Source organism: Eimeria necatrix, genomic scaffold, assembly GCF_000499385.1.
Source record: "Eimeria necatrix Houghton genomic scaffold, Enh_scaff41, whole genome shotgun sequence".
Taxonomy (NCBI): Eukaryota; Apicomplexa; class Conoidasida; order Eucoccidiorida; family Eimeriidae; genus Eimeria; species Eimeria necatrix.
Genome location: NW_013654309.1, coordinates 75086 through 88623, shown reverse-complemented (window position 1 = coordinate 88623; position 13538 = coordinate 75086). Strand labels below are relative to the sequence as shown.

At 48.3% G+C, this 13538-nt stretch overlaps 3 protein-coding genes across 3 annotated transcripts; all 3 read left to right on the top strand.

The window, feature by feature from the left end:
- Window positions 1–1240: 1240 nt before the first annotated feature.
- Window positions 1241–3225, top strand: ENH_00052570 (hypothetical protein, conserved; the record flags this gene model as incomplete). Its single annotated transcript, XM_013581405.1, has 6 exons — window positions 1241–1315; window positions 1576–1734; window positions 1895–2078; window positions 2261–2362; window positions 2613–2761; window positions 2923–3225. The coding sequence occupies 6 exons, from the start codon at window positions 1241–1243 to the stop codon at window positions 3223–3225; spliced, it is 972 nt and encodes a 323-aa protein (XP_013436859.1).
- Window positions 3226–8427: 5202 nt separating this feature from the next.
- ENH_00052560 (hypothetical protein, conserved) lies at window positions 8428–9744 on the top strand (the record flags this gene model as incomplete). Its single annotated transcript, XM_013581404.1, has 1 exon — window positions 8428–9744. One exon carries the CDS (start codon window positions 8428–8430, stop codon window positions 9742–9744), a length of 1317 nt encoding a protein of 438 aa, XP_013436858.1.
- A 2486-nt stretch (window positions 9745–12230) lies between these two features.
- ENH_00052550 (roadblock/LC7 domain-containing protein, putative) lies at window positions 12231–12833 on the top strand (the record flags this gene model as incomplete). Its single annotated transcript, XM_013581403.1, has 2 exons — window positions 12231–12324; window positions 12763–12833. 2 exons carry the CDS (start codon window positions 12231–12233, stop codon window positions 12831–12833), a joined length of 165 nt encoding a protein of 54 aa, XP_013436857.1.
- Between the last annotated feature and the right edge of the window lie 705 nt (window positions 12834–13538).

Sequence of the window (13538 nt, the reverse complement as noted above, 5' to 3'; positions counted from 1 at the left end):
CCGAAGGCGACACCTAAAAGCATGCCTCAAACCCAACGTAACTAGTATATGAAATCTGTTTGCTGTCCACTGGGAGACTAGTCGCTAACAACTGGTGTTGCAGACCAACACCTCAACGAGAGTGAAGCATGAACGAGATTGCATTCCGTGTCATCCCTACTCATGCATAGCATAAGCCGCTAAGTCTTCTAGAAAGGCGCTGTAGAAGCACTTACCATTAAAATACCGTCTTGATTGGAGTGATTGTCGAGCATGCGAGGGGTAGCAACCTACTCAACTGCGTTGTATGCAAGGTTGTGGTAACAACCTTGGCAGCAGAGCAAATTCACTCAATTTTGAATAATGGGCATCGGATACACTATTCGTCCCTGTAAGTGACGGATAGGAAACTGTTATTCATGAGCCTGAAGCGGCCTTCTCACTTAGAGTGTCCAACTGAATCAGCTCGTGACTGGAAAGGCCTTCCCTGCCTCCGGCTACACAGCAGGAAGTGAAGAACAAAACCTGTTCGGAGGAAGCAATGCAGGCACGTTACGTTCCTTTCCTTAACCTGTGGAGAAGGGCGCTTTACTGATTAGCTCACAGGACCGGTTTGGTAGTACCGGCCAGCAAAGTCCGCGTGGTTGCTGAACTGGTTACTCTGCGTGCGAAGGCCACCGTTAGTGATGAGACTCAACGCACACAAGCTCCCCAAAAACTCTCCCCAGAAAGTACTTTGGAAGAAAGAGAAATTCTTATTACAAATGATTCGTCGATCCATTTCCCTACTGGAGAGGAGGAAACAGATGAAACACGGAGAGCAGCCGATGACTCTCATGCTCATGCTTGCGCAAATTGTAGTGGCGCTGCTGGAGATACAGATGCAGAAGAAGATGTTTCTATGGCAGGAAATAACAGAGATTCCGCGCAACAAACAACTGGTGATGACCAAGCTCAAACGACTCTCAAATGGGCAGAAAGACGTGGGGGAACACGCGCCCTAGTGGAAAAGACAAGAGAAGCATTTTTGCTTCAGATGGCAATAGACACTAGAAAGGCAGGTTCGTATGTCTAGCCGAATGCAGACTCAGCCTATCTTGGTGCTCCAAAAGGCAGAAGACCAACGGACACGTTAATGTAGCACTCCAAGCTTCGATTCCCTGAGGAGATTGCGTATGTTTTGCCTGTGACAAAAATAGAAATCCTTAAGCTCCACGATCGAGCAGCTGAAAAGGTAGAGGCCGTTAAGACAGCTGAAAGCATGCTAACAAGGGACGCACAGAAATTTGACGAGTTTCTAAGGAGCAGTGATGCAGCTGCGCACGAAGCTATCCGCGTGAGTTCATAAAACTTCACCTCGAACACAGCACACGCATAACGCATGCACGTTCCAAAACGTGGAGTTGTTTAGGCTTGTTTCCAAAGAGAACGCGCCTTCTTGTGAATCTACATAAGTGAAACTCCTAATGAACGGCAAGAACGCTGCCACTGCCTCGGCAAACAATCTGCTTCACTCTTGGTGCATGTTATGAATGTACTTATGCATTTGGCTCTTTTATTGTCGCATGTTTTTACCATGACTCTGTGATGGCGCAGAAAGCCGACGAAGCAGCGCGGGCTGCTCACGAGAAAGCAGTCGCAGTCCGGCAACTCCGTCAGAAACTCGACGCTACAAAAGCTCGCGTTGCATCTAATCGGGAAAAAATTGAAGAATACTCAAGGTATAGATCCTTCCTAGAACATATAACTCCCCAGGTAAGAGCAGTCGGACTGAATCTGGAACCATGGATATCTCAACGTGTGCCCTTGTTTTTAGACTACCCGACTACAAGAATATAGCTTAGCCAGTCGAATGAAGCGAAATGAATCACGCAGCAAGTATGCCCTGTACGGTAGCGCTTACTGATATTCATAGGATTGGATAAAGGAACAGGAAGAGCGGTCTAAGGAGCGCGTCCAGAAGAAAAAAGAGCAGTGGGTCCAGAATCAGCTGCAGCAGCAGCAGCTTCAGTACACCGCCGACATTGAAACCATTGACGAAGACCTCCGTGAAAAAATTCAAGAACTAGAGAAAAAGAAGTTCCGCGGGGCCAAAGCTGGTACGAAACCTACCGCCGCAGGCCCAAACGAAAGTCAAGCATGCAAAAATAAGGGAAAAACCGCGATGAACGTGAAAATGGACACGAAATTTGCCTTTGCAAGTCCTCATTTTTCTCTCGCAGCTATGTTCGTATTGATCTTTTAACAAAAGGTCGAGCTTTTACCACTTTGGCACCTTCAGGTGCATCTACTCGAAAGGAAATGGAGGAGAGAGCCGAGAAAAAAAAAATGGAGCTATACGGAAAGTTAAAGACCGCAGCAGACCTCGAGAATATGTTCGATGGTGAGTGGACCAGGCCACCTTGGCAACTAGCTGTAAATGCTGTGTGTTTATGGGAACTAGCCGGAATGCAGGTTCTTGTTGAAGATCGCAGTGCTTCTCCAGCCACTTTCAAAACGCTCTGCGTTGTCGAGCTCGTGAATGCCTACGCATGTGACTCAGTGTGGGCAAAGAGCGTGTTTACGTGTGCATATGCGCTGACTATCCGAGGGTGTCCATGCATCCCTGCAGTGCGGCCTGGCTCTGCATTCAGCGGAAAAGTTGGCGGTCACTGGCATTGATCTTTACTTCAAAGATCCACAAGAACCGCTTCGCCTTTTTCAGGAACTGGAAGAGGAGAATCTGTTCCTAATTCAAAACGCTCATGAAGCAGCCATTGTGAGCCATTTGGGAAGGCAAACTGTAGCGTTAGATTTTGTTTTAAAAAGCTCAGCACTTGACGAAGAAGTGCATGCAGTAGCACTGCATCCGCCTTTACGTCGCAGCGGAGTAGAGAGGCTCTTCTGTGTTCACAGTTTCCTCAAGGGCATTTAGTAGAATTTTTACGCGATCGTTAACTGCAGGAGCTGGAAACGATGGAGAAACGATTCGATGAGACTCGTGCTGAGATGGGAGCGCGGCTGGAAGGATTAGAAGCGGTGATTGCACAACTTCAGCGCCAACTTCAACAGCAGCGCGACAAGTGCATGCAGCATAAAGGCGCGTTGCCTATTCCGTTTTATAACTTCATTCCACGCTACCACAGCGTGCAACTACTTCATAGGTTTATAGTCGTATTACATGCTAGAGCTCACGATGCACGGGCAAGAGTTGAGTACAGAAACCAAGCCTGTAAAAGCTACGCCGTTCATGGCGTTATGTTTTAGTCTGTGGAACAAACACTCCATTTCAATTTGGGTTTGCGGTGCAGAAGAGTTGGCTTTGCAGGAACAAGAGTCCGACGCATCAGCAGCTCTCCAAAAGTTGACTGCTCATGTTGCGGCAATTCATGCAGCCTGCGGCTTTGAAAGTAGGAAAGCTGTAGACTTCCTTGATCATAAACGCACGTTGGAAAAAATGTGTGCTTATGAACAAGAAGTGTTGTGGTTTGCGAACAGAGGAAGCTTCTGTAGACTGTCTTCGCATGCTGGAGCAGATTGAAGCCCGCCTAGACTCGCATCTTGCGATACTTGCTAAGCACGAAGGCAACACGTCACTTAAATAAACTGCCTATTCCGACAGCACCACTTATGCGCACGACGTAGCTTCGGCTCATATCCGCAGATGCGTCTTCTGCGCTTCAGCTGCTTCCCAGGATATCCCCAACAGCCAATTGAGCTTCCTTCGTCAAACTTCTTTTTCTGCAGCTGAAAACCCAGAGCTAGTACATCAACTTGAAAAGGCGAAGGAAAAGCAACGTCGTGAAAGGGCACGGCAAGAAAAGCTGGCCAAGCAGCATCTCAAAAGTGACGAAAGACTTCAGGTGAGCTTGAAAGGGGCCTTCACTGCACATCATTAACAAAATAATAAGGCTTCAAGCACTGAGTCAGTTTGTCACAAGTTTTCACCACTAAAAGGAGATATACCTGTTGTGGGTGGAATGAGCTGCAGCTCTCACGTCAGTCTGGAGAGACCCTGGTCCGGGGACCTCGAAGACCAGTAATGTTTCGTTCGAAGCCATTCTACAAGCAGGAAGAGGTGTGTAAAGGAAACACAGATGCTTCCCACTCTATATTCACAAGAAGCATGGCTTCCTCAGTCGTGTTACAGCCGACCAAACCACAAGCTTCTTCACAGCACACAGTGCGCTGCCAGCTTCATTTTCTCTCTTTCGCAGGCTAGTAGGAAGGAAGTTGGGCAATCCGAAGCAGCACTCGATTACGAACTATACTTCCAGTAGTTTCGTGAGCACGTTGCCATTTCATTGCTTCTTTATTCATGCTCGTCAGTGAAAAGACAACTTGATGGCAGACTAGCTCGAATTTCATTATTTACGAGCACATGGTAGAAACCTCGCGCACCCTCTCATTTTCTGAGGCAGACAGACAGCTTAAATATCACTAAGTACCTTCCCAGTCCTACGGAAAGCATTGTCACGCGGTGACGATCTTTTCGGAGTAGCCGCTGCCTAACAGCTCACAAGCAGGGAATGCATTGAGAGCAGTATGGGAAACCTAAAAACCTGAGGTAATACATAGGAGTTGTACCATTACCTTAAAACGACAGCAGAAGATGTTTAAATGGCGCGCATCGCAAAACAATGGCGACTGGTGGAGACTACTGGCTTCCATAATGGCTAGGGTCGCTTGCCGCAATAGTTTAGTCAAATTAGCGAGCCTGCGCCGGCAGAATCCCCCGATAGACCATCCACATAATGATCCTTTGCATTGCGAGAGGTTTAAAACAACTTTACGTCCGTTTTTGAGACTGTTAAACAAGGCATTGTTGAAGCATGGTAGCCTCCGGCACACTGGCATATTTTCAAGAATTGCTTTGGGAGATATGCCCAACAACATCTGCATGAAACGGACTAGTTCTGCGCTGTAACGCGCCTGTACTTCCAGAGTTCCATCATCATCAAGCAAAGCAGTCCCCTTCAAATCTACAATGGGTGTGTTATTCGAACTTGATTGATGCAGAAGTGCTTTCCAATAGTCAGACAGAACCATAAGCAAAAGAGGGTGAGGGCCTTTCCGCTAGCCGGAAAAGTGCCCGCATGCTTGAACAAAATGCAAATTCGCGTGCCTCATCAAATTTCTGCTAACTCTTGCTTTGGTCTTCTCTGACAGAAAGCGATTTGTATTGAATCCGCCGTTCAGAGTCCTAAGTACTTCGCTTGATACTTAGCATGTTGCCTTTTTCACAAACGTCCTTTTTGGGGCTTATTTTGCATCCAGTGTCCTATGCGTCTTCTTCAGTAGCGCAGGGAGTACAATCTGCTGAGTGCATTTCCAAGCGAAGTTCCTTTCCCAGACCTCCAGATAGATCGAACGCGTCTGATAAGAATCAAACTTCATGTCATCAAACGAGCACCATTTCCAGAACTAACTAGCCTCAGCTCTAAGGCACGCAGCAGGTTGTTGGCACGCCTCCGGCAAACAAACTGACAGGCTTTCGACAGCGCTGTTTCGTAGGGCTTTTATCGAACTTATCTGCCAACGGAGCTGCACCTCTACTAGGGGGACACGTGGACCTGCTAAATTTATCCAGGAGATTTGGTAACAGAAGAAACAGGCATGTCTGTTGGAAACGAAACACATGTTTTTCTATCTACGCCAGGTTCCAGTGTAGTGTAGTCCTAATAACAGCAAAGTCTGACCAAGGGGCTGGCATTCTTCACTAGAAGGCAGTAGAAAGACGGTAGTATCACTTCAAGTCAATTAAGTTGAGTAGCGATGCCATTACAAGTCCGAGCCGCGCGATATGTTGGGCTGTGAATTAATTGCACAGCACCTCCAGAGCGTGCATCGGGTACAACACATCCTCCACCTGGCAACACTGCGCTCACAGCAGCCCTTTGGCTGGAGACGGCAGCTGGCTGAGAAATGCTTGTTGCTCCCGAGTCCGGCAGAAGAAATCGGACACAGGGTGACTGGAAACGTGAAGGGCTAGGTAACACTGGAGATGCCTGTATTAATTTCGTAGGGAATGAGCCTGCTAAGACTGGATTTTGCGGCACTAGAACAGCCTGCGGAAGCTCTAAAGGTGGTGCCGCAGGTGCTGCGGGAATTTGTTGAGTTGTTGGAACTACAGGGAATGCGACAGGCCCTGAAGGGTTAACGTGAGATGCCAATGGAAATCCAACATGACCACCGCAAGGTGGGACTATGCATGACTCTCTACACGGCCCGCAGTGCTCGTCAGCACTAAGCCACTTCGGATGTTCCTCCATGGTGACACAATTTCCAGGGGAGAGAAATGTTACTAGTGGAGGGGGTCTTTTCCCTCTTTTTCGACCAGAGCGCATACGACGTGGAAGTGTCTTGAGTTTTGCATGCGCTATTCTTAGGTCCGCGGCAGCTTCTTCTAGTGTCCATTCTGCCATCCCCATTGTCACTTTGTCCCGCGGTTCCAGGAAGTGGCAATTTACCTGAAAAGAACACTTACAGACCTTGTCAAAATGGGTAGTGTGGGGCCGCAGCAGAATATCTGGGCACCTGCCGCTGGTGAGAAACACGTCGCACCCAAAACTGGGTCACAGCGGCTGAAACTGGCTTCGTATCTGTGCACAAATATTGCAATCTGCCTGTCCGCCTGCACTTTCATGTCTCCATTGGCTTTTTCCCCGTTAATAATCATTCTACAGCCCACCACATAGTTGCCTATTGTCTCATTCGTCTTTGTTCCTTACTTGATGCAGTTTTCGCTGCGCTGCCAAGATGAAACAGCCTGCAGCGAGGCATCTAGCTGGCGCATCTGGCGGTGGAGGCTCGGGTGAGCTCAAGTAGTATTCATACGTTAGCGCCAAATCAATTACAGAAGCCTCATGCTTTATCTCGAGGTCTTCGAATATCTTCCTCGCCCTGGACATACGGCGGGCCATTGGAGGATGTTTATGGCAGTGGCATCCACAACAAATGATGCTACAACAACAACGAATCCTTGCACAGCACTTTCCTCTATTGCGAATCCACTTGTGACGAACAGCTTGCGCTTTCCGGAAGGATGGTGCAACAGCTATGAAGGCATCGAGTGCCAGATGGTAATGCCGGCAAGCTGTATTGACGAAACTGAAGTCAACTCGGCACCTCCCGGGTGCGGTAAATGGTGCAAGCAATCGCTCAATCAGCAGTAAAGGAGCCTCCAAATGGTCAAGTCCTTTTAATAAGGCTATCCTTTCTTTGGCTAGGCAATCTCCAAACGTCATAACTTCTTCTCTCATGCGATACGCTGTGGCGAGAAGGAGTGCACGGCCGGCGTCGCACATAACTAGTCGTGCAGCAGTACCAAGGCCAAATATCTCCTGCCGCTGCCTAATTTGTACTATTTTTTGTCCTCTGCTTCGTTTCTTCCCATCTTCATAGGGAAAGTAGTGCCCGTCTGTACAGTACAGCCAACGGAGATGACGAGATCCAGCGTCCACAGCTCTGCCCAGCATCAATTGCTACAGGATCTTTGTGGCTTTTACACAGCATAACAAGCACACTAGTTATTATCCAGGCAGTGGCATCACTGGCACTTCTCTGTGTGTTCTACACAGATTCTAGAGGATTATCCTCTGAAGGACCCACTGCCGAGAAAAACATAGCATTCTTAGACATATTCAACAGATCAGTAATGTCTGATATGCTTACCGTACTTCTTGCAGTGTCGCTTGCGACCACGCGTGTGGCAATGCCCGCGTCCACCGGCTCCCATTTTCTCACAGAAGCGCAGTTAGTAACGGAAAAGGTAGGAACCAACGATTATGGTGGAAAAGTGCCTGCCAATATTGGATAAAATGGGTGTAGAAAGTACTTCGTGGTACTCGTGTTTACAAGCGACTCATGTCGTGACACGCTATCGTCGTCCTCGAATCCCAGTTCTCCCGTGAGGTCACCAACTAGTCGATACACTTGATAACGATACCACAGTTCGACCCCTAGTTCCCACAGTAGCCTTACAGAAATCCATTCCAAAAATGTGAGGCAGGTATTTCACTCCTTCCAGCCGGAATTATCCAAGTGCTACAAGTCGAAAAACTTAAATAAATGACCCATGAGACAGGCCACGTATCCTCGCACATCATCGGGGTGAGCATCTTTGCCTGGTAAATCTCCTTCGTTGCACTTCACAGCGCAGTCCCTAAATTAATTCAAAGCCAGTGATACACTGAAAAGTACGATCGAGCTATATCTGCCTACGGAAGAATGCAGGCCAACAGCGGTTTTCAGCTTGGGGCTCCGTGGCGGTGCGGCCTGATGCTGGCTGCAGCGCAGCTATTCCTGGATAAAGCAGCAAACAGTACAAAATTTTGAAAACGCGATTAGAGCGAAAAATTGATCAAAAAAGGTGACATAGGATGTGGGCAGGGCTTCATTGCCCCTCGCAGGCGGTCACTGCGGAGAGCCAAACTGAAGGGTGCTCGGTGAACACACAGCTTCTGCACAATGGGGCGTCACAGAACTCACGTGACAGAGACCGTCCAGGGGGACCCAAACTCACGTGGTGTTCTTGTTGCAGGAGCCCAAAGTGTTCTTGAAGCAACGGCGGCAAGAATCCGCAATGAGGTTGCAAGCCTCGACGGCGACCTGCTCGACGAAAAGCTGCTGCTAATGCAGCAAATCGATCACCTCGACGCTGCTTTGTCACTACTCGAGCGGGTTTTACCGGCGGGGTCTGACGCCGCCGTAAAGTTGTCCCCCGAAATGCTGTGCGAGGCCTGCCGTCACTTGAACATGGCCGTACACACGATGCTAGCCCTTGCACCTAAATTCCGAGAGGCACTATGCCACCGTTTAGCCAAGCAACTTGGCACCTGTCTAAGTAGCAGATTTGACTGCTTTTTACGGCGCCGCACTCCTGTGGAAATGTCCCCAGAAAAGCGAAAGAGCCGTCTACGCGTGCAACTTGAAAAGCTAGAAAAGCAGCATGAGGATTGTCTACTAGATTTGCTCCTTAGTCTTGAACATCTGACAACACTGGAAGTGGTGCCTCCACCGGACGCGCCAGCCCGTTGTGCTGAGGGGTGTCGGTATGTATTGTCCGGTCAAGCGAAGCTCCATCAGTCGCATGCAATGGTATGCCAGTTGCTGATTGAAGACGATGATTTATTGCTTCCTATTCTTGAATGGCAGTTGGGTGCAGCTGCGTCAGATTTTGCAGTTGCCAGGGCAGTGCTTGACCGTCTCCCCAGACCCAAAGCAAGACGAGCGAAGGCTAAAATTGAAAGTCACTCTCCGCCTCAGGCTACTGTTAACGTTCGCTGCGAAAGCAAAGCACAAATTGTCTCGTGCCCCGTCCAACGAGAGTCCAGCATGAGGTTGGACGAGAGCTTCCCAAATCCTTCTCCTAGAGAGCCGAGGAGCCGTTCACTTCTATCTCCTGTAACAGCGCCAAGGAGAAACAGTGACCAGCGCCGTGGAAGCGGCTACACTCTCCAGGAGCCCGCAGCTCCAGCCACTTCACCACGGAAAATTTACGATACAAGCACTCTGCAGAGTGATTGCCTTTACTCTTGCGGAAACAGCCGACCAAGATCGCCCGCCTCCAGCTCTGTTCCAAACCTTGGTGCCTTGGGTCCATGTGACCTGTGCAACTCAGGAGCTGCTTTGAGGCAACAATATAGTCCAACGAGTGACCGTTACAATTACATGGGGACAGATTGTCCAGTTCGCACGGGGGGCCGCGTCAGCCCGTTTGACTCGAGAGTGGCAGACTACGCTTCATGGGGATCGATGGTCGGCAGTGACTACCGCCGTCGATAATGGAGAAAACGGCTCCAACTCAGCGCTCACAAAGATTCCATAAATACACTCCTGCTTGGAGTATCATCGTATTATTCCTAGGCTAGACGGCAACACAGTGGCTTTTGCATTATCGGAGTGCGATTCCCTGGCGTCCTGCTGACGAGCCTCACATTTTCTCAATATAAGTCAGTTGTACGGAACACCTTTTTTTCGTCTTTCTCTCTACTAATCCGCAGTTCTAGCCGCGGTTATTTCCTCAGCCTAAACATTCTTGAAAACAGGGCCACCGTATATGGGATTGCACAGTTCGTCCTAAGCCGTGCCGTAGCAGGCCGCTTTGCCACTGAGGCATTTTCTTATTGCGTGAATAGTACAGTTGGGATCAGCAATGCCCTCTCTTCTTGTACCATATCCCGAAGAGCATCAGGCTGTTTTCCCACTGATCCGTGAACCCCTTTTTCATCGAGCAATCGCAAACTATTCAAGATGCAAAGATTCGCTGTTCCTCTAATCCCTGCAAACACCGCTTTTTGCCTGATGTCAGGGCACGCTATCGCGCATTCTCGGGAACCTGGGAAATAGTTTGACGCTTAAATACCGGTAGTCAAACTGTAGCTTTTCCATTTTTTTCTGCTGCCAAGTAGCTTGCGAAGTCACTGTGTGCTACTTTCTCATTCTACGCACATGTCGAAACATCATACTTCAAACGTTTTGCTTAAAGGACAAATAAGGCCTTCACTTGCAGTATCCAGCTCGTACCAATGAACTATTTTGAATGTAGTTGCGCGCAACTAGGATTTTTCCGTTTAAAGAGCTAGATGTGCAATTTATTGGCTTCTGTTAGTTTTCATCTAAGCGAGAGCAGTTCAGAGGTCTCACTGAACTTCTGGCAACAATGCCGAGTCTCCAGCTTCATCCTACTGCCACTACCTATCTTTTGGAGCTTCTTTTCGGTTTACATGCTTAAAACATCTTCAGTGCGCAGAGCTGCAGTCGGAAGTAGTTACTGCTTAGGCAGGGTTAGATGCCTTCAACCCTAGTTGTAAAGTGCATGCGATGGTATCCACTAGAACGGCACGATCTACAGTCCCTAGTCGTCAAGTTCAGGGCGAGCTGGGCCAAAATTCCTAGGCCGGTTGGCCAGCTGAAGTATTGCCGCAGGGGGTCCAATCAACATTAGTGGCTGTCTTACGTGACATGGCCTTGTCTGCTGCTGACGTACTTGGTCCGAATCGTTAAAGTACCACAATAGCAAGGGGCATTTTCCAAACAAGGGAAAGGGCAGTGCTTCCTTCTACAAGAGTAGTTGTCCATCGAAACTCCTTCCAGGCGGTGTATGGCACCAACATTTGTCTCTACAATGCACCTGGCATCAGTATTATTGGGACTGTTTTTGTATTGTCGTGTGGCTAGTAGGATGTCAACATGGAGCACGAGCTCCACTCCCACAGGCGCGTTAGCTGTCCGCGTCGAGCCAAACTGAATAATTTACAAAGAATGTCACGATTTTAAGCTGCGACGAAGCTTTGCAGCTTCGCCGCAGCTTAAAAACGTGACAATCTCCGGGTATGAGTCCAGTTTCCTTAACTGCAGGGGAGATGGATCGATGAACCTTTTGGAAATAGCCCTAAATCACAACTTTGGATGGTTTGCCACCCAGCATTACAGTTGCGTAAGATTATAGCCCCATTTAGCAGCACCAAATACCTTAGAGTCCAGCGTTGCTGCAGGATTTAACGGTGATGCACAAGGCGTCTCCTACGGGCAGCAGCAGATCTTGGGCGGGTACTGTCGGAGAACGTAGGTTAGCCACACATAGGCAACTTAGAACCTCTTCCAGAACAAAGATATTGTGAGCCAATCATAACTTATAAACTGAAAGCTTTCTTACTTTATTCAGTGTCGGCTATGTCTAATTTACTTCATGGAAGCCCCCAGGAGCGTCATTCCATGTTGTCCTTCCGTAAGCTGCTTGATGTAGTGCAAAGATCTGCACCCACGACTTGATAGGAACAAGGAAATTTCTGCATACTTCTGGGCTAGCTAGGCTTTCTCGCCGAATATTTCTGGGTGCAGGGTCCAAGGGACGCAATTATCACCGGAAGCCCTCTGCAGAGACACCTCGCCCTATACGCTGCAGCGCATGATTGCGCCAAAAACGTAGATCTGTGCATTCTCGTGCAAATTTCCATTGAGTATAGGCTGTAGTTGTGCATTTTTTGTAATTTCTTTCGAAGAGTAGCCGCGAGCAGTCGACACAGTTTAAGTAGGTGCAGGGCATTAAGGATGGCGCCTGTTTTGTGGAGGCAAAATGCCTAAAGTGATGTCTCAGCAGCTGATTTTTCATTTAAATTGATCCCTGAACTACTTTTTGTAGTACACGCTCCACTTCATACATCTTGGCGGACAGTGTCGTTCCAGGTGAAGTGAGTGCACTCTAGGGGAGGTGGAAGCTATTCAGCGAACGGCAAAAGCCCTAACCTCCTCCAAGTACTCAATTCGCAATGTCAGGATCTCAGAATGAAGTAGATGAAGTGCTGCGGTCGTGGTTGGCGAATAACCCTTCCGTGGTTGGCTACGTTGTGGTGAACTCGGATGGTGAGTGAAAAGCACCCAGTTTTATTCAACTGAAAAAACATTAGAAATCGAAAGCTCAGCTACCCAATTAAATGACATTCCAAGCATGACATAAGTAAAAGGGCAGCTGCCAACTTTTAGAATCCATGCATAAGCCGTCTCTGTGTAAAAACGAAGTCACACTGAAGAAACCCACACTGCGAACCCACAGGGGATTATTCGTTCCCGTTCCCTCCAGCGCACACATAATGTATGCACACGCATTCTCGTAGGCAGAGAAGTAAAGGTTGAAACTGTTCGAAAATCCACATCTGAGCAGGGAATTACGTAGACAAGGCACACCCTCTGTTAGGATTGGCTTTGCCTCGTCTTCCCCTGCAATGTTTCTTGGCTACCAACACAGGCTATATATCTCCTGGCTACAATTTGAGTTGGGATGGTTCCATTGTTTGCATGTAGGCATCCCCATTAGGCACCATGATAAACTATCTCGGGAGCGCTCGCTTCATTATGCTGCTCAGTTGACGTGAGCCACAAATGCAGATCCAAACACCTACGAAACAAGGAAATTCACAGATTGCCTTGAATATAACCAGCTTCCAACGGCTTTTTGTGCTGAGTTTCCTTTGTATTTATACAGTGTCACCATTGTGACCCATTCTGTGTGTGCAGTGTATTTTGTGCCAAGGCGAAGCAGTACATGCGAGAGCTATTCCCCAGTGACGTAAGGCAACTCGCAAATGCATGAAATCGAGGAAGATTAGTACATTTCCCTTAAATTCACATACAATATTCTGCCTACCTCCCTGGCGCCGGAAAACTCTTTTAAACAGTCAGCTTCATTGCAAAATTGTAAAGCCTTAGCCCCTAAAGTGAGGACGAAAAAGAGTTGCCACGTACTTCGTATCATGCGCATCCTCGTCCGTTGTGTGTGAAGGGGGAACTCACAACAGTGCGCCTTCGCACAAAAGAAGGCTTTGAAATAATCACCTGCCAGATCGCCTCTGGTTACTCTTTAATTGCCATTCAAAATTGCACCGATAAGCCTTATGATTTGAGCGACGTCGCTCAACAAGCCGCACCTGAGGGGCAAGATACTTGATCCTACCCCTGAGGCGATGACAACTCCTTACGCTGTCTGTTTCAAAGTTTGGCTTGAGACATGTCTTTGTTTCATAGGCCGCAGGTTACCTGTGAACTAAACAATTGTCGAGCTGTTCATCTGAATGAATGCC